Source organism: Nerophis lumbriciformis, linkage group LG01, assembly GCF_033978685.3.
Source record: "Nerophis lumbriciformis linkage group LG01, RoL_Nlum_v2.1, whole genome shotgun sequence".
In the NCBI taxonomy this organism is placed as follows: domain Eukaryota; kingdom Metazoa; phylum Chordata; class Actinopteri; order Syngnathiformes; family Syngnathidae; genus Nerophis; species Nerophis lumbriciformis.
In genome coordinates, this window is record NC_084548.2 from 43,686,883 (window position 1) to 43,710,221 (window position 23,339).

General features: G+C 40.3%; 1 protein-coding gene across 1 annotated transcript; it reads right to left on the reverse strand.

Annotated features, from left to right (window-relative positions):
* Window positions 1-4,049: 4,049 nt before the first annotated feature.
* ccn5 (cellular communication network factor 5) lies at window positions 4,050-22,934 on the reverse strand. The gene is given in 6 exon segments (XM_072913620.1): window positions 4,050-6,601; window positions 12,187-12,404; window positions 19,112-19,395; window positions 19,591-19,601; window positions 21,322-21,519; window positions 22,796-22,934. Coding segments are annotated over 6 exon segments (1,065 nt in total). The 5' UTR covers window positions 22,862-22,934; the 3' UTR covers window positions 4,050-6,313.
* Between the last annotated feature and the right edge of the window lie 405 nt (window positions 22,935-23,339).

Below are 23,339 nucleotides of genomic sequence, written 5' to 3' on the forward strand. Positions count from 1 at the left end.
ATTTAAATAAAAATGTAATGCCTATTTTCTATTTGCACCCTTCTGAGGTAAATATCAACATTAACTTTTTCCACAGACTAATAAATTAGAAAATAAAATAACAATGAATAAACCATTCAGGACTTTAAACTGCTCAGTTTGCAACACACTGATCTAATCTGATGCGGCCAAGCCAGATACCTGCCATCTTTTCTTGGATGCTAGTTCATTAATGTCAGGGCTCAGGCTTTGAGCTGAGGCATCTTTCATTATCGAACGAAGGTGTTCATCAGTCATTATATCTCGTCCACGCCCCCACAGTCTTGGGGGCGTGCTTTAAAGGCACTGCGTTTATCGTCCTCTACGAGCTGACATCACGTCTGCTTTTCATCCATTCCAACAACGCGCCGGCCCGATCACAAAATATGTGCGGCTTCAGCACGCACACACGTGAATGCAAAGCATACTTGGCCAACAGCGATACAGGTTACACTGACGGTGCCTGTATAAGTAACTTTAACACTGTTAGAAATATGCGCTACACTGTGAATCTACACCAAACAAGAATGATAAACACATTTCGGGAGAACATCCGCACTGTAACACAACATAAACACAACAAAACAAATACCCAGAATCCCATGCAGCCCTAACTCTTCCGGGCTGCAATATACACCCCCGCACCCCCCCTCCGTGCGTCGGTTGAGGTGGGCGGGGTTGGGGGGGCGGGGTTTGGTGGTAGCGGGGGTGTATATTGCAGCCCGGAAGAGTTAGGGATGCATGGTATTCTGGGTATTTGTTTTGTTGTGTTTATGTTGTGTTACAGTGCGGATGTTCTCCCGAAATGCGTTTGTCATTCTTGTTTGGTGTGGATTCACAGTGTGGCGCATATTTCTAACAGTGTTAAAGTTATTTATACGGTCACCGTCAGTGTAACCTGTATCGCTGTTGGCCAAGCATGCTTTGCATTCACATATGTGTACGTGCTGAAGCCGCACATATTATGTGACTGGGCCAGCATTCGCTGGATTGGGTGAAATGCGGACCTGACGATTTTTGGGAGGGGCACTGAAATTTGACAGTCTCCCGGGAGGGTTGGCAAGTATGAGAATTAGCGGTGAATGCGGTGTTACTGTGGCACCGCCGCTGAATATAATCGGCGGTCCAGCTCTAGTGTTAATTTGATATTGCCTCAAGGGCCAAGTGAAATTGCACGGCGGGCCAAATTTGACTCGCGGGCCAGAGTTTGACACCCATGCTGTAGAGGGTCTAGTGTACCTGGGATAGTTTTCTTGATGTGTGACATGACTATCCTCTTGAAGCACTTCTTCACTATTGGGGTGAGTGCAACAGGGCGATAGTCATTCAGACAGGTCACAGTGTTTTTCTTTGGCAGGGGGGTCTTGAAGCAGGTGGGCACAACAGCTTGTGCCAGTGACAAGTTGTATATGTCAGCTTTGATGAACACACCCTGAGGGCCTGGCCAGGGATGTTGTCTGGGTCGGCTGCCTTCCGTGGGTTTGTTCTCCTCAGAACTGTACGTACCTCTGCTGTTGTCACAGTGAGTGGTGGGTCCTGCGTGCGCTCCGTGGTCAGAACCCCTCTCTGTTGGTTGGTGTTGAGGACCTCGAAGCGGGCGTAGAACTCATTCAGCTCATCTGGTAGTGAGCGTTGGCTGTTTGTGACCCCCCTGCTCCCCTGCTTGTAGTCTGTGATGTGTTGCAGGCTTTGCCACATGCGCCGGGAATCTGTGGTGGAGTAGAATCCCTCCAGCTTTAGTCTGTATTGTCCCTTGGCCTCGCTGATGGATTTATGCAGGTCATATCTGGCCTTCTTGTAGTCCTCAGCGTTGCCTGAGACAAATGCAGTGGAGCTGGCATGTAGCTTGGACCGAACATCACAGTTAATCCAGGGTTTTTGGTTTGGGTATATTTTGTATTGTTTTGTGGGAACAATGTTTTCCACACATGTGGTGATGTAGCCAGTTACACCACTATGTCCACAGTACCGTCATCCCTCTGAGCAGCAGTTTTGAACATGTTCCAGTCTGTACTCCCAAAGCAGTCCTGAAGCACTAGTTCAGTGTCTTCATTCCACACTTTAACGCTGTCTGTACGCTGGATATAGAAAAGCTGAGATGTGATCAGATAGTCCAAAGTGTGGTCTGGGTACAGCCTTGTAGGCTCCCCTCACGTTGCAGTATACTTGGTCCAGAGTGTTTTTCTCCCTCGTAAGAAAGCTCACAAACTGATGGTATTTCGGGAGGACACTCTTTAGGTTGCGGTGGTTAAAATCCCCAGCTACCGTGAATGCAGCATCGGGGTGTGCGGTCTCTTGTTTACTGATGACGTCATGCAGCAGCTTCAGCGCTGTTGTGGAATCCGCCCGTGGCGGGATGTAAACAGACAGTATAAACACTGCACTGAGCACCAGCGGTTACTCACGTAAACACAGACGCCACCGCCTCTCGCCTTTCTTGAAGTCTTTGTCCGGTCTCCACGGTAGACTGAGTGCATTGCTAGCTGGATAGCAGAGTCTGGGATGTTGTCCGAAAGTCAGGTTTCCGTGAAAATAAAAGCATTCTCTCAGTTCACGCTGGGATGTAATCCTGGTTCTCAGCTCATCCAGCTTGTTGTCGAGCGAGCGCACGTTAGCTAGCAGCAGGCTAGGTAGTGGTGGTCGTGTAGCTCTAGCCTTTAGCCGAGCATGTAGCCCCGCTCTCTTGCCCCGCCGCCTTGTTGTTGTTTTGGTGTGGCTATGGTTAGCTGGGTCTCGTCGTAGCAGAAAGCTTAAGTCCGTCTATAAGTGAGCTCATGGTGAGCTTTTCCGATGTCCAGAAGTGCATCTCTGTTATATCTCACTGTTGCGTGCAAAAACTTTGCATTTAGGATGCAAATTAGGACTATAATAAATAAAAAAACCTAGTTGTTGTCGGGAGGACGACGCAAAGACGTCAGCCACGGCGCCATCTTGTAGCTCTGTCTACTGACAGATATAAGTTAGAAGTATACGCTAGTTTTTTTATTAGAGATGGCATGGAGGATGCATGAGCATTTACTCAACGCACTGACATGCACGAGGATCCTATGCTGACCTCCGATGGACTGGACTCTTACATTATTAACCGTATCCACTCGGCATCCTCAATGCTCTTTGGGTAAATCTCTACCATATTTGGAGATATCCGCTGACGTAACGTAAGGCAAAATCTGTCACTAAAGTCTCAAATTCCAAACAGCTCGTTTGAAGCAAGTTTGGAAGAAGGCAAGACTGTTTTATAAGTATCTCGGCCATGCCTCTATGGTTGGATTTCAGATTTTTGGGCTCAAATACACAAAAACAGGTACCAACGTATATATATATATATATATATATATATATATATATATATATATATATATATATATATGTATAACTCGTCCCTCTGTGTCACTATTGTCACATATATATATATATATATATATATATATATATATATATATATATATATATATATATATATATATATATATATATATATATATATATATATATACATATATTAATGCTGCAATTTGTTGTTAATATATATCTGGAATCCAAACGTCGGCCTCGGTTGGTCAAACGAGGGGGTTGAGCTGTAACAAAAAGATACGGTCAACACTGGATGCTGTGTAATTTTGCACCAAAATGTAATTGGTATTTTATTTTTATTTTGTTTTAATATATTTGAACGTTAATAATTGAAGTCTTCTTCTATTTCTCCTTTTCTTACATTGTTTAATCAATACTTATTTCTGGTTCCGAAAGGAGAATAACCTAACAGGAGGCTTGTCTTAGAAATGATGATAGTTGCAATCTGCCTTTTGGTCGCTAGATGTCACTAAATACTATTCAATAATCATTTACGTGCTCGAGCAACTCCCACCAGTGTTCATGAGGTCATCATCCATTTTTGTTTTTAAAGGGTTTCAAGGAAGTTAAAGTTTGAGATGCAAAATTTAAATGTAAATATGATTCAAATGAGAATGATTTGTTTGAATACTGTAACACCTGCAATATTAGGTTAAAAAAAATCATACGCACATAAGTTATTATAAAAATGCTGTTTAAAACATATTTTGAACAATGTTCACCATAAACATGAAACACACAGTAAGTCCACTATTTACACTGAAATAGAAAAGAAGATAAGTGCAAGATCATAGCCACAGTGTTACAAGCACTGCATTGCCAACATCAGAGTCATTCTGGGAGATACGTAAAATATACTGTACAAGTATGCCAGTTACATTTACTCTTAAGCTTAGAGTAAATACAGCATGTCTCAAATGTTTCTTATGACTAAATTATTACAAATTACAACCAACAGGCCTATTATGTAAGGGAAATAAACATGTTTTGGGAAACTCGCTCAATATCCCATTTATCCACTTATCATTGAGTTCATTGATTTAGATGCCATGGTCATGTTCAAAGTTGAAGATGATCTTTACTGTGGTCGCACTACTAGTCTCAGAAAAGCTGAATCAGTGCACTTAAAAAAAAAAAAAAAAAAAAAAAAAAATATATATATATATATATATATATATATGTATATTATTTAAAGTATGAAAAAAGTATGAACACATTTCAGAAGAGGCCACTTGAAAAAAATAAGGAAAAACGTATAAAATGTAACATCTGCTAAGCTAACTTTGTGTTTAAAGTACCAGTAGAGTGGAAAAACATGTTGACTTTATATGCTTAGTTGTGTTTCATTGTATCCATTAAACCATATCCAATCATATTTACAATCCGCAAAGTATGTAAAAACACAGTTTAAACATCACTAAATCCCACAATTCAGTCAGCCATTTTGAATATTCCGCTCCAAACGTGTTTAGTCATTTCCGTAGATTGACGTCACTGCTGTAACACTTCTGCACTCTGACCATGATATCATATCATTAATACTGGAAATACGCAACATTTAGACAAAGATGTGCCGTCTCTTATACACAATCTCTATATAAGACACAAACACATATGTTTTTTTCTTTTTTTATGCATTCTAAGTCGTAAATAAATAAACACATAAAAAGTCAGCTAGCAATGTAGTCAATGAGGGCTCTCTATTTTGCCCACAAACTCTCTAAATAACCATCCAAAACCCGCCAACAATACTCTATACACATTTTGGGGCCCTCGGTATTGATCAAATATTAGCGATGTTGCTATTATAAGTGCTAACGCAAACAAACTATTTCTTAGTGGCGCAATAATACAGAGAGCTCAGTAGCCCTCTGCTGCCTTTACTGTGCAGCAATGTCGTGCTGCTCCCGAATCACCGCGTCTCGGCTCATCAGTTATTTTAAATTGTAAATCATGCCCCTGATCTGGATAATTGGAGGATTTAGCGTTGGATCTAAAAGCTGTTCATCGATGACATTTAAAGTATACCTGGAGAAGGATACAAACACACGACTGAAGACAGTGTCTGCAGGGAGACTTCCATGTTAACCCTTTGTGTGCATCATGATTAATTGTTCATCTAAACAGGAAGATATGGACATCCTATCAGTCATCATCGAAGTAAGAGCAGACATTGTACAGTGAGCTATCATTTAATTATGTTTGTAGTTCTTGTTTAGCACTTAGCAATACTGCTACATGATGCTTAGTGTTTCAAAAGTGGATTTTTTAGCAAAGCGTCTAAAACTTGTAGATCATCCTCCTTATATTCAGGATCAACAATATAAGGTTCTGGATCACTATTTTGCCCAAAGTAATCGTTGTTGGCTCTCCCAACGTCTGAATGATTTGCATTGTTTTTGGTGGCGAAGTGATCTGCGGTCCCTACTTCTACATCCAGCAATGACGTGTCTGGCTTCCTTATTATCTCTGAAAATCTCAGTGAGATTGGTACTGTTTTGATCATATCTATTTAGTCACAAACTTTGGAAGTTTTTAGGTGTCATATATCAGATATATATGATAATAGCTTTAATGTAGAGGCAACTTGTTTTTCCACTCTGCTGATACTTTAAAGGCAATTAATGGATTATACTTCCTATGGCGAGAGAGTAAACAGGAGTCTGATGTCAGCTAAATGTGCTCCAGAAAATCTGTTTTTCATAAAGTACAGTAAAAGAAGCGCGGACTAAATTCTATTCTCTGTTCTCTTCGCCCGACAGTCTTAATGCTTTGTTGCACTCATATTTCCACATTTTTTTACACAACACATTGCAGCAAAGCTCCTGGAAATGTCAGCATGTTAACCTTGTCCTGGTGTACATTATGCAGAGGTTTTCTTTTTGACAGTTTTCCATCCAAATCTTTTTTTTGGAAGTCTTGATGTTACCATAGTGATGAATCAGGGTCTGTATCCCCAAAGAGCTGGGTTTTTGAACGGGGCGTAGGGGCAGTTGGTATGGCAGACACACGAGTGGATCATCATCACAGCCCGCTGTAGAAGCCTGCCTGTCGGGCAGCGGAAGGTCACCTGGGCCGTGGACGTTTGGAAAGGCGTACAGCAGCGCGAGTCGGTGCAGCGTCCGCAGTAGTGGAGCTGGTATGGCCGTGTGCTGTGGCAGCCCTGGTGAACCAGCCGAATGGGCCCCTGTGATGTGTAGCTTGCCGTGCACTGGCCCTGCTGCCCTCGCTGGGGAAACAACACACCAACAAACCACAGCACATTAATATGTAGGCGTACTTAAATAAGAAATTAAATTGCAATTTTACTCTATGTCGTAAGAATAGCCTACCCTAATATCAAAATAACAACATTCCAGCACAATGCATCTAATATAATAATACCCACCTTTTTGTAATAGAAAACCTAAAGTAGTACATTGACAATCTGTTTTGACAAAGTAAATTATACACAGGAAAAATACAGAAACGCGAGGTCCAAATCCATCAATTAATTCTGTTCAGGGAGTCGATCCCAGATGATTTTGGGTGACGGGACACTCACCTTGATTGACAGTTTAGAGTCTAACTTTACTTAAAAATATATGTTCTGAGGTGTAAACCCACCAAAGCACGGGGAGGAGAAAAAAAACCTCCTGGTTGTGCTAATCACATTTCCACAGTGCTTCCAGGGCTCAAACATTCAATCAATCAATCAAAGTTGACTTATATAGCCCTTAATCACAAATGTCTCAAAGGGCTGCACAAGCCACAACCACATCCTCGGCTCAGATCCCACATCAGGGCAAGAAAAATCTCAACCCAATGGGAAACACTCATTTCCATATTATGTTATTGTATTAATTTGCGGTAATAAACAATTGTCATAACCTTCTTCATTATCTCTAATGCTGACAACATTGAGTTCAGTTTGAGTTTATTTGGAACATGCATGCATTCAACATGATACATCACAATTTCCAGTTTCTCTATTCAACATGTTCGAAAAGGAGGAGGAAGAAGCAGATTTTATTTAATCCTACCCCTTTTCCTTTACATAGCAGTTGCTAAAACTTTTGTTCACTTCCTGTTCTCAATTTGTTCACAGTATACTCCATAAATAATAACAATAAAAATAAATAAATACTAATTGGTGAAGTTATATTTCATAGGGTGAGATGAGTAAGATTATCTAGAAAATGAATGAATGGATGAGAAAAATTCAGAATGTTTATCATGGTTCTTCTTCTTTGCACTTTACACTACTACAGTACACTACTACAATGACACTACATTAGCACTTGTGTCATAGTTCTGGACTTAAAATGATATTTACAGGTATAATTCTCCCCAAAATAGACACAGTAGTGATTTTAGACATGTTGTAATGATTTTCAGCATATTTTTAGAACACCCACTTTTAGCTCCAAAATGTGGGTGTCCCTGCATCAGCCTGCTGACGTCACCTACAGAAGACTGGAGGCAATTTCATATTGTGTAATATGTGTTTTGGTAGCATCTTCATCCCCAATCATGTTATTTTTATGAAGAATTTGAAGGATTGATCAAAATGTCTGCCACATGCCTTGTTGTGAAGAGCAGGGAAGTCCGGAAAAGGCAACTTGTTTTATATTTATTTTTTGCTTACAATGTTAACCACATCAGTTTTGAAGTAATCATGGGCCGAGGCCACAAAAACATACATATTAAGTGATCAAAATAATAGTTTTATATGGCTTTATACATATTGTTTCTGCGGGGGAAATGGGCCCCAGTTCTTTAGATCAGGGGTCCCGAACCTTTTTTGCACCACAGACCGGTTTAATGTAGGCATTATTTTCAGGGAACAGCTTTACACATGTGCCAGATAAATACAGCAAAAATAAGTGCATGAAAAATATAACTCACTATAACGCTGAATTAGTGGGAGCCCTGGGCTTGTTTCTTTGCAATGAGATCCCCAGCAGCTTACTGTCAACCTGCTGGGGACTGTATATGGAAATCAGCCTTTGGCTACAATCTGTCACATTTATATTTTATACGCTCATTAATGTGCTTTGTATCCTGTCACAAAGTTATAATAAATATAACAAATGGTAACTTTCCATGAGGAGTTTTATTGTACATGTATAAACAAGCTTATTGGTGTGTCTAGTGCAGGGGTCGGCAACCCGCGGCTCCGGAGCCGCATGCGGGTCTTTGATCACTCTGATGCGGCTCAGCTGCATACTTGCCGACCTCCCCGATTTTTCGGGGTTGTTTCCGGATTTCAGTGCCTCTTCCGGAAATCTCCCGGGGCCAACATTCTCCGTTTTTTACCCGGACAACAATATTGAGGGCGTGCCGTGATGGCACTGCCTTTAACATCCTCTACAATATGTCATCGCGGCCGCTTTTACACCATGCTATCTGCATGTCGACCCGGTCACATGTAGCATACGGCCTCTGCTTACACACGTAGGCGACTGCAATGCATACTTAGTCAACAGCCATACAGGTTACACTGAGAGTTGTGATATAAACAACTTTAACACTCTTACTAATATGCGCCACACTGTGAACTCACACCAAACAAGAATGACAAACACATTTCGGGAGAACATCCGCACCGTAACACAACAGAACAAATACCCAGAATCCCATGCATCCCTAACTCTTCCAGGCTACATTATACACCCCCGCTACCACCAAACCCCGCCCCCCCAACCCCGCCCACCTCAACCGACGCACGAAGGGGTGTGTGGGGTGGGGGGTTTGGTTGTAGCGGGGGTGTATAATGTAGCCTGGAAGAGTTAGGGATGCATGGGATTCTGGGTATTTGTTCTGTTGTGTTTATGTTGTGTTACGGTGCGGATGTTCTCCCAAAATGTGTTTGTCATTCTTGTTTGGTGTGGGTTCACAGTGAGGCGCATATTAGTAAGGGTGTTAAAGTTGTTTAAACGGGCACCCTCAGGCTGTTGAACAAATATGCCTTGCAGTCACTTATGTGTGTCAGCAGAAGCCGCATACAACATGTAACATTGCTGGCAAGCTGTTTGTACAGGTTGTAGAGGGTGCCCTTATTATTGTTGTTAGAGTGAAAATCAGCAGACATTCGAGAGAATAGTAGCTCTGAAATTTGTGAGTCTTCCGGAAAAATTGGGAGGGTTGGCAAGTATGATGCTGTCAAGAGGCATTCATGTAAAACTCGAGGGCCGCACTAACATAACATTTTTATTTTAAGGTGCGGGCCGCGTATCGGAGACCCCTGGTTTATACATAGCACAAAGCAAAAAAAAACTTTGTATGCAGTGTTATTTCATTTTAAATTTCAAAAGAGTTTTGTGGCTCTCATTGTTTTCTTTAATTTGTGAAACGGGTCAAAATGGCTCTTTCAGTGGTAAAGGTTGCCGACCCCTGGTCTAGTGGGACAGGGGAAAGTTAAGTCAGAGAAAATGCAGTCATTTATAAATTATTTAATGTTTCTCTGCGGCTCGGTAGCAAATGTGTCACGGAACGGTACCGGTACCCGGACCGGTGGTTGGGGACCACTGCTGTAGGTGACGTTAGGGATGTCCGATAATGGCTTTTTGCCGATAGCCGATATTCCGATATTGTCCAACTCTTTAATTACAGATACCGATATCAACTGATACCGATATCAACCGATCAGTGACGTGCGGTGAGGTTGATGGCTGGTGAGGCACTGACTTCATCACAGTCAGATTTACAAACATATGAACCCTAAAGAGTATCTTATTCACCATTTGATTGGCAGCAGTTAACGGGTTATGTTTAAAAGCTCATACCAGCATTCTTCCCTGCTTGGCACTCAGCATCAAGGGTTGGAATTGGGGGTTAAATCACCAAAAATGATTCCCAGGCGCGGCGCCGCTGCTGCCCACTGCTCCCCTCACCTCCCAGGGGGTGATCAAGGGGATGGGTCAAATGCAGACGACAAATTTCATTACACCTAGTTTGTGTGTGACAATCATTGGTACTTTAACTTAACTTTAACTTTACACATACAAACTGTAGCACACAAAAAAGCACATTTAATAAAAAAAAACGTTATTATGTTCTTACCTTTACTTAGAAATTAAGTCCATGCGCCGCAACTAAAGCCCTCACTTAAACTTTCCACGTGCAAGATTGAATCTATTTAAAAAAGTGTAACCGAGGGTTTATAAATGTCGCCTATACTGTATGAAACTACAAAATAACAAACACAGAGGCTCAAGTTTACACGAGGACCACTTTATTTACCTTCTTTCAAAAACCTCCGCAACGTGACATCACTTCCGCTCTTAGCGCCTTCAAAATAAGAGCTCAAGGCATATGCTGTATAACAGCGCATAACAGGAACTTAACATCACAAAGAGGAAAGCCCATGGAAATAGGTTACAAAAGTTATTCAATAAGAAGCCAAAAAGTGCAAAAACAATAATGTTCGTGTTGGAGGAGTTGTGAATTAGATACACCTGCAGTCTGCAGGTGTACCTAATGTTGTGTCCCTGCAGTCATTTACAACTCCTCCAACACGAACATTATGGTTTTTGCACTTTTTGGCTTCTTATGAAATAATTTTTTTAAATAGATTCAATCTTGCACGTGGAAAGTTTAAGTGTGGGCTTCAGTTGATATAACAATTCTACGGCGGGGGTGCAGGAGGCGAGCCTCAGCCAGTGCGTCTTTTTTCAGCCGTTTTATGATCGCTCAGCACAAGAAATACGTTACACACATACAGTTGTTGACAAAATACACTGTACATTATATACCTCAGCTAACTAAACTATGGAAATGTATAATATAGTTCATATAGCAATACGGTCTCACTGCACAGCAGGCCAGCAGTTAGCCGAGTCCGGAATCCATGTTGCGGCACTGAGTGACGTGCCTCAACTGGCTGCTGTTCACCGCACCATCTCTTCTCAGTATTTGAACGGCAAATGTGAAAATTCAGCGATTTTGAATAAAAATAATCTAAAACTGGTGAAGTTAAATGGAAAATAACTTTATAGTATAATCACTGGATACATATAACAATTTTTTTTATTTTTTTTATTTTTACATTTTTTTTCTTTCCATGATGGCAGGTGAGGCCCCGTGGAATTAACACAGTATTATGCCTAATTTGGACAACCAGGAATAAAAAAGAAAGTAAAACAATATAAAAACAGTTACATAGAAACTAGTAATTCATGAAAATTAGTCAAATTAACTGTTAAAGGTTAGTACTATTAGTGGACCAGCAGCATGCACAATCATGTGTGCTTACGGACTGTATCCCTTGCAGACTGTATTGATATATATTGATATATAATGTAGGAACCAGAATATTAATAACAGAAAGAAACAACCCTTTTGTGTGAATCAGTGTGAATGAGTGTAAATGGGGGAGGGAGGTTTTTTGGGTTTGGTGAACTAATTGTAAGTGTATCTTGTGTTTTTTATGTTGATTTAATTTAAAAAACAACAACAAAAAAACAACAAAAAAACGATACCGATAATAATAAAAAAAACGATACCATTAATTTCCGATATTACATTTTAACGCATTTATCGGCATCTCTAGATGACGTCACACCAAGAGAGGGCGGCATATCGAGTCTGGCCATGGAAAGGAAGCGTTCCAAGTACAGTTAGTTACAGTATCAACCCATTACTCAAAAACTCATTGATATTATGGGAAATTACTGTCTGATTCATTTTCAGCAGCAAAAAATACATAAAGAGAACTTGTTGGTGAAGTTTTGGTCATCTGGACGCTATGGGTCCCTGAAGCTGCTTTGTTGAATGTGTCAGTGTAGTTCTAGCTAACAGACGGACACTCAGCTTGACAAAAACAGGACTCACCATGGTTCTGTTGGGCATGGGAAGCTGTGAATGGCAGGGTCGCACTTTACAAAGGCGCGTCTCCATTTGTAGCCTGCAAGCCAGATTCTGGTTGGAGACGCGTGTGGAGATCCCGGCCCCGCAGCTCTGGGAACAGGCGCTCCACTGGGTGCTTTGCTCGGCACAGGTGGAGACAGCTTGGACCAGTGATGGTGGCCACTGCACGTTTGGTCTCATGGCTGGTGCAGACAAGAAGATTACAAATGATCAATTCAAGTTTAATAATAACTTGCATTCTGTTGCTTAAAATGGGGCACTTTCATAACCCAGGTACAGTGGAACCTCGATTTTCTACTATATTTACCTATACTATATTATATATCCATTTATCATTATACTATACCCCCAAATGGAGGAGTTCAAGTACCTAGAAGTCCTGAGGGAAGAGTGGATCGTGAGATCCACAAGCGGATCGGTGCGGCGTCTTCAGTAATGCGGACGCTGTATCGATCCCTTGTGGTGAAGAAGGAGCTAAGCCGGAAGGCAACGCTCTCAATTTACCGGTCGATCTACGTTCTCATCCTCACCTTTGGCCATGAGCTTTGGGTTATGATCGAAAGGAAAAGATCACGGGTACAAGCGGCCGAAATGAGTTTCCTCCGCCGGGTGGCGGGGCTCTCCCTTAGAGATAGGGTGAGAAGCCCTGTCATCCGGGGGGAGCTCAGAGTAAAGCCGCTGCTCCTCCACATCGAGGGGAGCCAGATGAGGTGGTTCGGGGCATCTGGTCAGGATGCCACCTGAACGCCTCCCTAGGGAGGTGTTTAGGGCACGTCCGACCGGTAGGAGGCCACGGGGAAGACCCAGGACACGTTGGGAAGACTAGGTCTCCCGGCTGGCCTGGGAATGCCTCGGGATCCCCCAAGAGGAGCTGAACGAAGTAGCTGGGGAGAGGGAAGTCTGGGCTTCCCTGCTTAGGCTGCTGCCCCCGCGACCCGAACTTGGATAAAGCGGAAGAAGATGGATGGATGGATGGATGGATTATACTATATAGGAACCACAGACTGAATACAAATATGCTTTGTTGTAAGAACCTTGTCTCCAAGTACAATTGTTTCATCCACCCCTGCAGCACATCCATTGTGGGTGGGCTTATTGATCTCCATCAGCAGAGCAGTGCTATTGTGCTATTTGCTACTTTGTGTGCCTTTTAAGTGTTTTTTTTTAGCCTTTTTACAGAATGTTTATAGTTTGGCTAGCTCAATGTGAGTCTAAAGAAAGCAATGGACGAGTGATGTGTGGTTTGAAACAATCAGGAAGTGTCCACAGCGTTGTCGACACTGCCTCCTTTTCTTCCGCCCTTCCGCAGCACGCATAAAGTGGATTTTATTTTTTATTCCTAATCATCGTTGTGACGTGGCTGTTAAAGTATATGTAAAATGCTTTATATTGAGTTCAAAGTGTACAAAGTATTATTAAAATATAAGGCTGGAGCCCATTATGTTTTTTTACTGTATATTGTTCATTTTGTAAATAAACCTGAAGACATTTTTGAAAGTCTGTCACATTTCCACCAAGCTAATTTATAGGAAGCAACTTTTTCTGCTTGTCCTAAATAAATGAGAGTTCGAGGGACACAGTCATACCACGTGTGCTGTAGGTTGGCAAAGGTGCAACAAAAATGTATTTCTTTGATATGACGTAATAATGGTCACTAAGAAAAATTAAACACAGGGTTTTCATATTTTGGAGGAATGCTGCACTTGCCCTTAGGAAAAGAAAAATTAATTCATATTTTTTTTTAGGATTTATTGTTGTCCAAATGTAGAGCAACTCTAACATATAAGATTATTTTGTCGGTTTCCAGAGCATAAATGCTTAAATCTTTCATTAGGATGACTTTCAGTGCTTTCAAAGAAGCCATGATTGGTGTGTTCTTGACAAAATCCTCCATTCACATCCACTTTGGGCTAGGGTTGTACGGTATACCAGTACTAGTATAGTATGGCGGTACTAATGAATCAAAAACGGTACTCTACACTGTTGGAAAAGTACCGCTTCACCATATTTTATTTTTTTACAGGCATGACGGCACGTCGTCACGTCGAGTCATTGCTGGTTTTACGAGCAGAGGAGCATGTTCGGCAGCGCACAATCACGGAGTACTTATAAGCAGACACAGAAAAAGGAGAATGGACGCATTTTGGCTTAAAAACTAACAATAAAGGTGAAGTTATAACATTGAAACGCCCTCAAGAAGAGGTGCTTTAAGACATGGCTAGCTGGCTAGTGGCTAATGTCCATCCGCAATCTGCAGTGTTTTAGCTTCTACTAAATCACTAATCCCAACCTACATGGCGACAAATAAAGTACGTTTCTGACAAGTATCATCCCTGCAAAATGAAGAATAGCTAAACTTAGACTTAGACTTAGACTTCCTTTTTATTGTCATTCAAATTTGAACTTCACAGCACAGATAAGAACGAAATTTTGTTACATAAGCTCATGGTAGTGCAGGATAAAAAGGCAATAAGGTGCATATATAAATAAATAAATATATATAAATAATATATAAATATATATATAAAATAAATAAATATATATATAAATATATACAAATAAATAAATAAATTACTGTACAGATAAATACATTGCACTAAACATGCTTCACTACACACCGTAGGAAGATACGATACGTGGATCTACACGTGACAACCACTGTAATGATACCAAGTACAAGAGCGTATCTAGTCGATGCTACTATGATTACATCGATATTTTTTATCGTCACAAAATCTATTTTCTTTTTTTTTTTTTAATTCATATTATTTTCATAAACTCAGGAAATACATCTCTGGACACATGAGAACTTAAATTATGACCAATGTATGATCCTGTAACTACTTGGTATCGGATCGATACCCACATTTGTGGTATCATCCAAAACTAATGTAAAGTATCAAACAACAGAAGAATAAGTGATTATTACATTTTAACAGAAGTGTAGACAGAACATGTTAAAAGAGAAAGTAAGCAGATATTAACAGTAAATGAACAAGTAGATTAATAATCCATTTTTACAGCTTGTCCTTTATACTTTTGACAAAATAATAGAATAATAAATTACACAATATGTTACTGCATATGTCAGCAGACTAATTAGGAGCCTTTGTTTGTTTACTTACTACTAAAAGACAAGCTGTCTAGTATGTTCACTATTTTATTTAAGGACAACATTGTTCTTTGATGGCAAAAAGAAACATATGCTTAATGTACCGTAATTTTTTTTTGTTAAAATCAAGCCAATAATGCCTTTTTGTGTGGTCCCCTTTATTTACAAAAGTATCAAAAAGTATCTAAATACATTTTGGTACCGTTACCAGTACCAAAATATTGGTATCGAGACAACCCTACTTTGGGCCATGATAAAACAGCAAAAGGTTGGATTGGATAGTTTGCTTTCTTCCAAAACGATTATGCAGAAGTCATACTAATCACTAATCAGCAGGTACCACGTGGATGATATTCCAGGACAAAATGTTCTCTTGCTGTTCCTGTTTGGATTTCTATGTGTTATTGGAGTGGATTCATTTCACTTCTCTGTCCCACACACATAAGGTTAGTGTCCACATAGCTTCAAAGGTTTCATTTCTACACAGCTGCTTGTTGCTATGACGTGCTATTAAAGGGAAATGTTTGAACCTTTCCAAAGAAATGTGGCTTCTATTTGGCCGGACACACCCCGGTACAATGTACCAATGGTCCAGTAAAAAGCTGCAGACAGGACTGCCAGTGACAAAGCTCATGTGTCATGCTGCCATATGGGCCTGCAATCACTGAGGCACCGTCAGTGAGGTGTGGGGAGAAATGACAACGCTACACTCATGCAGTATGGGAAATATGCTCGGAATTATGCTGGATGAAATATCATGGAATACCTTGATATTGTGGAAAATATGCTAATTTCTTTTCCATGGGCCGTGTTACATAAGAAGAAGCCTTCCACCTGCTTCTTAACCATGGAAAGCAGAAACTTGAATTACCGCAAAGACCACATGTAGAATAATGAAAAGATCCAGATTTCACTTGTGTTTAACAAACTTTTTTTTTTAAGTTTACAGCCTGCTTCCAGTCGTTCTGCTAATATACACTACAGCCCCAACTTGGGTGATTTGAGATAAAAGATGTCTCCCGGCTAATATGTGTGCTGTACAGTAAGTTGCAAGCTAAATTTTGAGATGGAAGCATTAGTTATTTATTTTTTATTTTTTTTGCTGCAGCTGTTATACATACTGTGTACTTGTAAATTGTAATTGTGATAAACAGCATCTCTGTCTGGACTGGAGCTTGCAATGCCTCCGACTGGAAGTCTCTCCAGAGAGTGGTGAGGACGGCGGAAAAGATCATCAGGACTCCTCTTCCTCCTATCCAGGAGATCGCAAAAAGCCGCTGCCTGACCAGGGCTCAGAATATCTGCAAAGACTCCTCCCACCCCCACCAAGAACTGTTTTCACTGCTGGACTCTAGAAAGAGGTTCCGCAGCCTCCGAAGCAGAACCTCCAGGTTCTGTAACAGCTTCTTCCCTCAAGCCGTAAGACTCTTGAACGCATCATAATTAAATTAAATTATCCCCTCAACTCCCCCCAAAATGGATTAACTCGCTGGAATAAAAAAGACAATATAACATACATCCATAAACGTGGACGCATGTGAAAAAGTGCAATATATTTATCTGTACAGTAATCTATTTATTTATTTATATATATTTATATATATTTATTTATTTTATATATATATATATATATATATATATATATATATATATATATATATATATATATATATATATATATATATATATATATTATTTATATATATTTATATATTATTTATATATGCACCTTATTGCTTTTTTATCCTGCACTACCATGAGCTTATGTAACGAAATTTCGTTCTTATCTGTGCTGTAAAGTTCAAATTTGAATGACAATAAAAAGGAAGTCTAAGTCTAGTCTAGGTCTGTATATATTACATATATGTTTATATATTATGGTACATTTTTGGTCCACTTTTTACCTTTGTTTTCGCCCTCTTTGTGTGCCCTTATGTGCATTATCCTTTCCATCCTTTGTAACTGAGCTACAGTGTGGAACAATTTCCCTTGTGGATCATTAAAGTTTGTCTAAATCTAAGTCTAAATGTCACATTGAACCCCGCAAGATCCGACCAAAACACCTGGTCTTAATTGCTAGCGTTAGCTAGAGATCAACATAACTTTGTTTTTCAAACCATGGGAAGGAAGACAGTGAGTGTGAAGGACAGTGATGAGAAGAAAAAGTGGATGATGTTCATTAAATTGAAAAGAGAAATCAAAAACCTGACAAAGTTTGTCCGCGAAGCAATTTGAGTGTATCACTGCTCATCTTAACGACAGACATTTATCCACTAAAATATGGAGAAGCTGCTGATAGTGTGTTTGACGGCGAAGCAGCTCAATAGACTTAGACGAACTTTATTGATCCACAAGTAAAATTGTTCCACACAGTAGCTCAGTTACCGTAGAAGTCCACTCTCTAAGATAAATGCTGTACTTTATTATTACATTACTTCATAAAACTACTGTAGTTGTTTGTAGTACATTCTATTGCATTGTTTGTATACAATATTTGTGATCTATAAGTTTGTTTTTCTTTTTAAAAGGCATGTTACATGTTCATATTTTTGCTGTTTTGTGGGGGCCAAGCACCAATACAATTGTTTTGAGAGCTCTATCACAGAACCAATTAAGTTCGGAGGTTGGAGTTATACTATAGTTAGCATTTAGCTTTAATAAATTGAACAATTGTAGGAGTTTTCAAAGTTGGTAAACCTTCATAGATCTCATCAAGACTTTATGGGAATACATGTGAATTTACAAGCCTTGGTGGTGTAGTTGCATGAGCTAGCAGACTGGTCATGGCACCAACACCCAGACATTGGAAATGACCAGTGGTGGTCCCAAACTTGGATTCATATGCTTCATCTGTCAATTAAAGGGAATCTAATTGTCGTTTAAAAAGACATTGTGGCATTTTCTTATTCTGTTTTCTGAAAACTGTTGATTTTCTACAGTGCATCCAAGAGTCCCATGCACACTACAGAGCCCTACTGCATTGGAACCCACACAAAACAGACTTGTATACGTTTGAAATATTTGGATTTAGGTGTGCTTCCAATGAAGTTACTTTAGGATAGCTGGAATCTACTCATCAGAAAATAAACACATAAAAAAAAAATCGAAACAAAATATGTCTGTAGACAGTACATAAAAATGTAACATTTCCTGTTGGTTCCTATTAACTCAAACTAAAATTATATCAGCGTCCAACTTTGAATGGTTAATGAGTTCATGTTTTAACATTTAATGGTAATGTTTAATGTTCTGCCCCTTTACAAATTCTGTTCATGACGTGGGACACCCTGTATATAAATGACAAATGGGCAGCCATTTAAAAAAACTAATACTAAGCAGGCTATCAACTAAATAATTGTTCATGGGATTTAGCGATTAAGAGTGACAGATTGTTTGGTAAACGTATCGCATGTTCTATGTGTTATAGTTATTTGAATGACTCTTACCATAATATGTTACGTTAACATACCAGGCACGTTCTCAGTTGGTTATTTATGCGTCATATAACGTACACTTATTCAGCCTGTTGTTCACTATTCTTTATTTATTTTAAATTGCCTTTCAAATGTCTATTCTTGGTGTTGGGTTTTATCAAATAAATTTCCCCCAAAAATGCGACTTATACTCCAGTGCGACTTATATATGTTTTTTTCCTTCTTTATCATACATTTTCGGCAGGTGTGACTTATACTCCGGTGCGACTTATACTCCGAAAAATACGGTAGTCTAAATTATTTCACTACTACAATACAGTAGTTTGAAACCTTATGTGATTACCTGTGATGGCGTCCTGAAGGACAGAGTTCTCCAGGTTCTCGCACACCCATTCCTTGCAACACTTCCCAGGTAGTCGGACATGCTGTGGATGCGGACAGTCCGAAGTGGGCATCCGTACATTGAGGGGACAAGTGGGCACACAGCTCACACCTCCACCTCTGCAGTGGCAGTAGGTGTCGCATGAGGGCTGAAAGGACTGGCCATCTTGGTAGCTGATGCCATTGACTTCGCAAGCCAGATCCTCCCGACCTGAGGGACACACGGCACAGGCTCAGTCATGAGGGCTTCCGGAAAACAAAGGGTTGCCTGAGGACAGAGGAGTGGTGAGGATACTGGAATGGCTGTCTTTGCCAATGCGTTTGCAATTTAACGAGAAAGCAGGCCTCTCTGCTAGAGAACTGTGGGGTCTGATTGTTGGCACTGCAATCTATCATAGACCTTTATTTAGGACAAAATATCAACAGGTGTTCTGGAAATACAACGTTTTAGACTTTGAGGTGATGGGCCGGCCTGCTTGGCTGAGCCGACTGTAAACATGATCCCTGTAGGTCTGACCTCCTCCATACACTTGTACTTCCTATCCCTTGACCTTTGATTTAAATAGTTTACAGTAGTCTTACACTACGCTAGCCTCTAAGGCAAAAGTGTCTAAAGTGTGGCTTGGGGCAATTTGTATTTTTCTGTCACACTTTGGACAAATAAAACTGAAGTAAAACACAGTGAACATGGGAAACTAAAGCAACAAGGCACAATCAAAGGAGAAAAGTCTGAACTTTTGATACTAGTAGCTAAAAATAACAAAAATGGTGTCTTTAAATATGCAGTGGAGCCTCAATTTACAAACCCCTTTATTTGCAAACTTTCGATTTACAAACTTTATTTTGTATTTTTTTAAGTGTAATACATTTTCATAACATGGTCACTACTGCCTAGTTTCTCTTGTTATATTTTTATTTTTACTGTTATATTTTTATTCTTATTGTTGCTTTTTATTTTTATTCTTATTGTTTACATTTTCTATTTTATTTCCATTTATACCCCAATTATTTACTTTTTAACTTTTTAAATTCGTTCTCAATTCTCGGTGTGCGAACCATGTCTCTGTGTACCAACGCTTACTTAAATCAGTCATTTATTTTGTGTCACACCTGCAGGCAAAAAGCAGGGCACAACATTTTTGGGGAGGTGTAGACCTTCAGTCACTTGCTGCCCAGTACACTGTAGTGTGTGCCTTTTCTGTTTTTTCACCTTTTGTCCATTTTGCTAACTCTATATCAGTCCCAAAAAGAAGAGTGTCAAGCATAGAAAGAAGGAGGGAATCGCTGTGCTGTTAAAAAAAAGGACTATTTTCCCCTTTCCGACCCTGTTCTCCGTCTGTCTGTCCTCTCTAGTCAGCTCCTCCTTGGCCAATGTTTAGTAGGTGCATTTTACTTTTTTAAATGTTTATTATTGTAGCAATATATTTGTTAAAGTTAAGGACTTTTGTGATTTCTGATCATTTGTGAGGGCACCAAAGGGTCTTTTGTGTGTTGGCAGAGCAGTGCATAAAGGACAGTTTGGAACCATTCATATTTACATTGTTTCTTATGGAGAAATGTGCTTCACTATACAAACTTTTTGATTTATGAACCCTGTTGAAGAACCAACAGCGAATTGTTGTATAATATTACCAGTTGTCACCGCCCGGGCGCATCACAATGCACACTCATTTGTGTGCTCTGATGAGCGCACTTGCGCGCGCCACTCCTGCAGAGGCTGCGCCGGTGCACAGCTGCAATCAATCACCGGCAATCAGCACACCTGAAGCTGATCATCAGACCCGCCTTCATAAGCCTGCACAACCTGCTATCCCACGCCAGAACATAGTCATCTGTTCCCGTACAGTAAGCCTACACGTCAAGCTCTATACGCACTCTTTGCTCTCTGTGTTTTCTACCCTGTCGTGTTTATCGTCTCGTGTCCTTCCTTGTCGTCCTCTCTGCAGCCTGACTTCGTTCCACGTTACGAGCTGTGTGTCTCGTCTTTCAGCGTTCCCTTTGCGTCCCTGGCTGCCTCTTGGATCTCGACCTCCCGCTTGGACACGGACCTTCGACGCCTCTCTATCGCCCCGACTTCCTGCCTGCTCACGAACCTCCAAGCTTGTCTTGTCCCCCCCTGGACTTCCTCACCTCTCGCTCAACACTCCTGATAACACTCATTAATACCTACACATAGTCGCACACCATACACACTCTTGGATTCAGCATCCTTTGGGCGTCACAGGGGAACTTCTGGTTGCACGGCTCACCTTGCTGCCGTGCACACACCTGGCAGCACCTGCAGTCATCCGGCACCAGGGGAACTCCCAGGGGACATTGTGGGACAAGGCGGGGACAAAGGCACGGCCGATTGCACAGCTGACACAACACCTGTTGGACCAACATGATAAGAAGTACAGTTGGGATGGGTACGAAGTCCCGGTACCTGGAAATCGATATTGGTACTCAACGTTACCAATTCTTGGTACTTTTGTGTGTGTTTGTTCAATAATAGAATCTTTTTTTTATTTAACATTTAACTTTCAAACTAGAATCTTTTTTACACTTCAGAATCTCATTATATGCATTCATGTCACTTTGTCCTAGATGTGTTTCTATAGTCAGGAAGTAGCCTTTGCCATTAAGTGAAATGTGCCAGTCTTTTCTTTTGTTGAGCCCGACAAAGTGTTAATACTGTAAGTATTGTACTTATTACATACCGGCTGTTTGATTGTAAAGTGCATTTTAGTTGTAATTCGGAGGTGTTAAAATTACCATGTAAGATCGCTAACGCTGCCAGTAGCATGTATATAACATATCAAATATGAATGAGCATCGAGCAAACACATTTTGAAAAGTGGAGCCATACTTTTGAGCGCTTTCTGTAAGGCATGCTTGCTTTGTTGGCATAGAAAATTGCCAAATTATCTCGAAAAAGAGTGTACTATTAATATGCCAGTTTGTTCGCCAAATACTTGTCTACAACCAGACATGACGTTACGTGCAACAAAGGTATCAAATTATGATACCATGTAGTGGCGATGTGGTCGATACCGAATTTGGTACTCATCCCTAAGTACAGTACATTATTTTGCATACTGCTGTTCAAAACTGTTTCGAATTAGATGAACTAGAGGGGTTTCTCTCAACTCTCACCGAGAGTAAAAATAATTTATAAGAACATCTGGCCGATCAGTCATGCATAAAGATAGTTCTTATATAATGACCACATCGTACAATATGTATATTATACGTTGCATTATTTAAATATTTTTCAGTTCAAAGTAATTCAGTAAAACAGGTTACATCTTTTTTTTTTAAATAAAAGAAAATCTTTGAGAGGTCTATTAACAATGATAACCCATGTTAGCTGCACCCCAAAAATGCACTTTTTGTTCTACACACATTTTCAGTTTGTAATGAGGAAACAATCTGAAAAATGACTTTCGTAATAAAAGTGGCAAATATATGAATGTATAAAAACAATGTAAGAATCGCTACTTCAAAAAAATGATCAATTAAACAAACTGTTTTAGTTTCTGTCCTGCAGACATAATTGTTAAATGTTGAATCGATGAGTATAACTGTGGTTTCCTGCTCAAACAAGAAGTATATATACCATATCATCATATCCTTGTAATGGTCCATTCCACACTTAAGAACTCACCTGTGAGGCCACAGCAAGCAGCAGCAGGGCCAAAGCCATCACAGAGTCACACAGCAGTCGATCCATGATGGCGAGCTCCGTCTGTCTCAACCACCTCTGGGCCGGCTGACATTTATAAAGTCTGCACTCTGATGTCACGCCGCACTGACTACCGTGTAAACAGCCACTGGAGCAGCATCAGAAATGTTTCACATTCCTCCTCCTTGCTGCCTATTTCCACTTTCACACACCCACCCTCCATGTCCACTCCAGCAGCTTCTATTTTTTTCCTTACCTCCCTCTTTCCAGCCTTGTGATGTTCCAGGTCTACACAGCTTAAAACGAGCCAAGGGGAGACACGCTTGTCTTCAAGTCAAGGGTGTGGTGACGATTCCAGTTTAATTGGTGGAATTGTTTAATGCGGATGTTTTTGCACCAATTGGTCACACAGTTTCCACTATTCCATTCCTCAAGTCAGCCAGACGTAAACGAGATTTAATCCATCTCTTCCGTCTGGTTTCCATGGCGTTAAAGCAGCATGTGTGAGGCTGCAAGGAATTTCAAT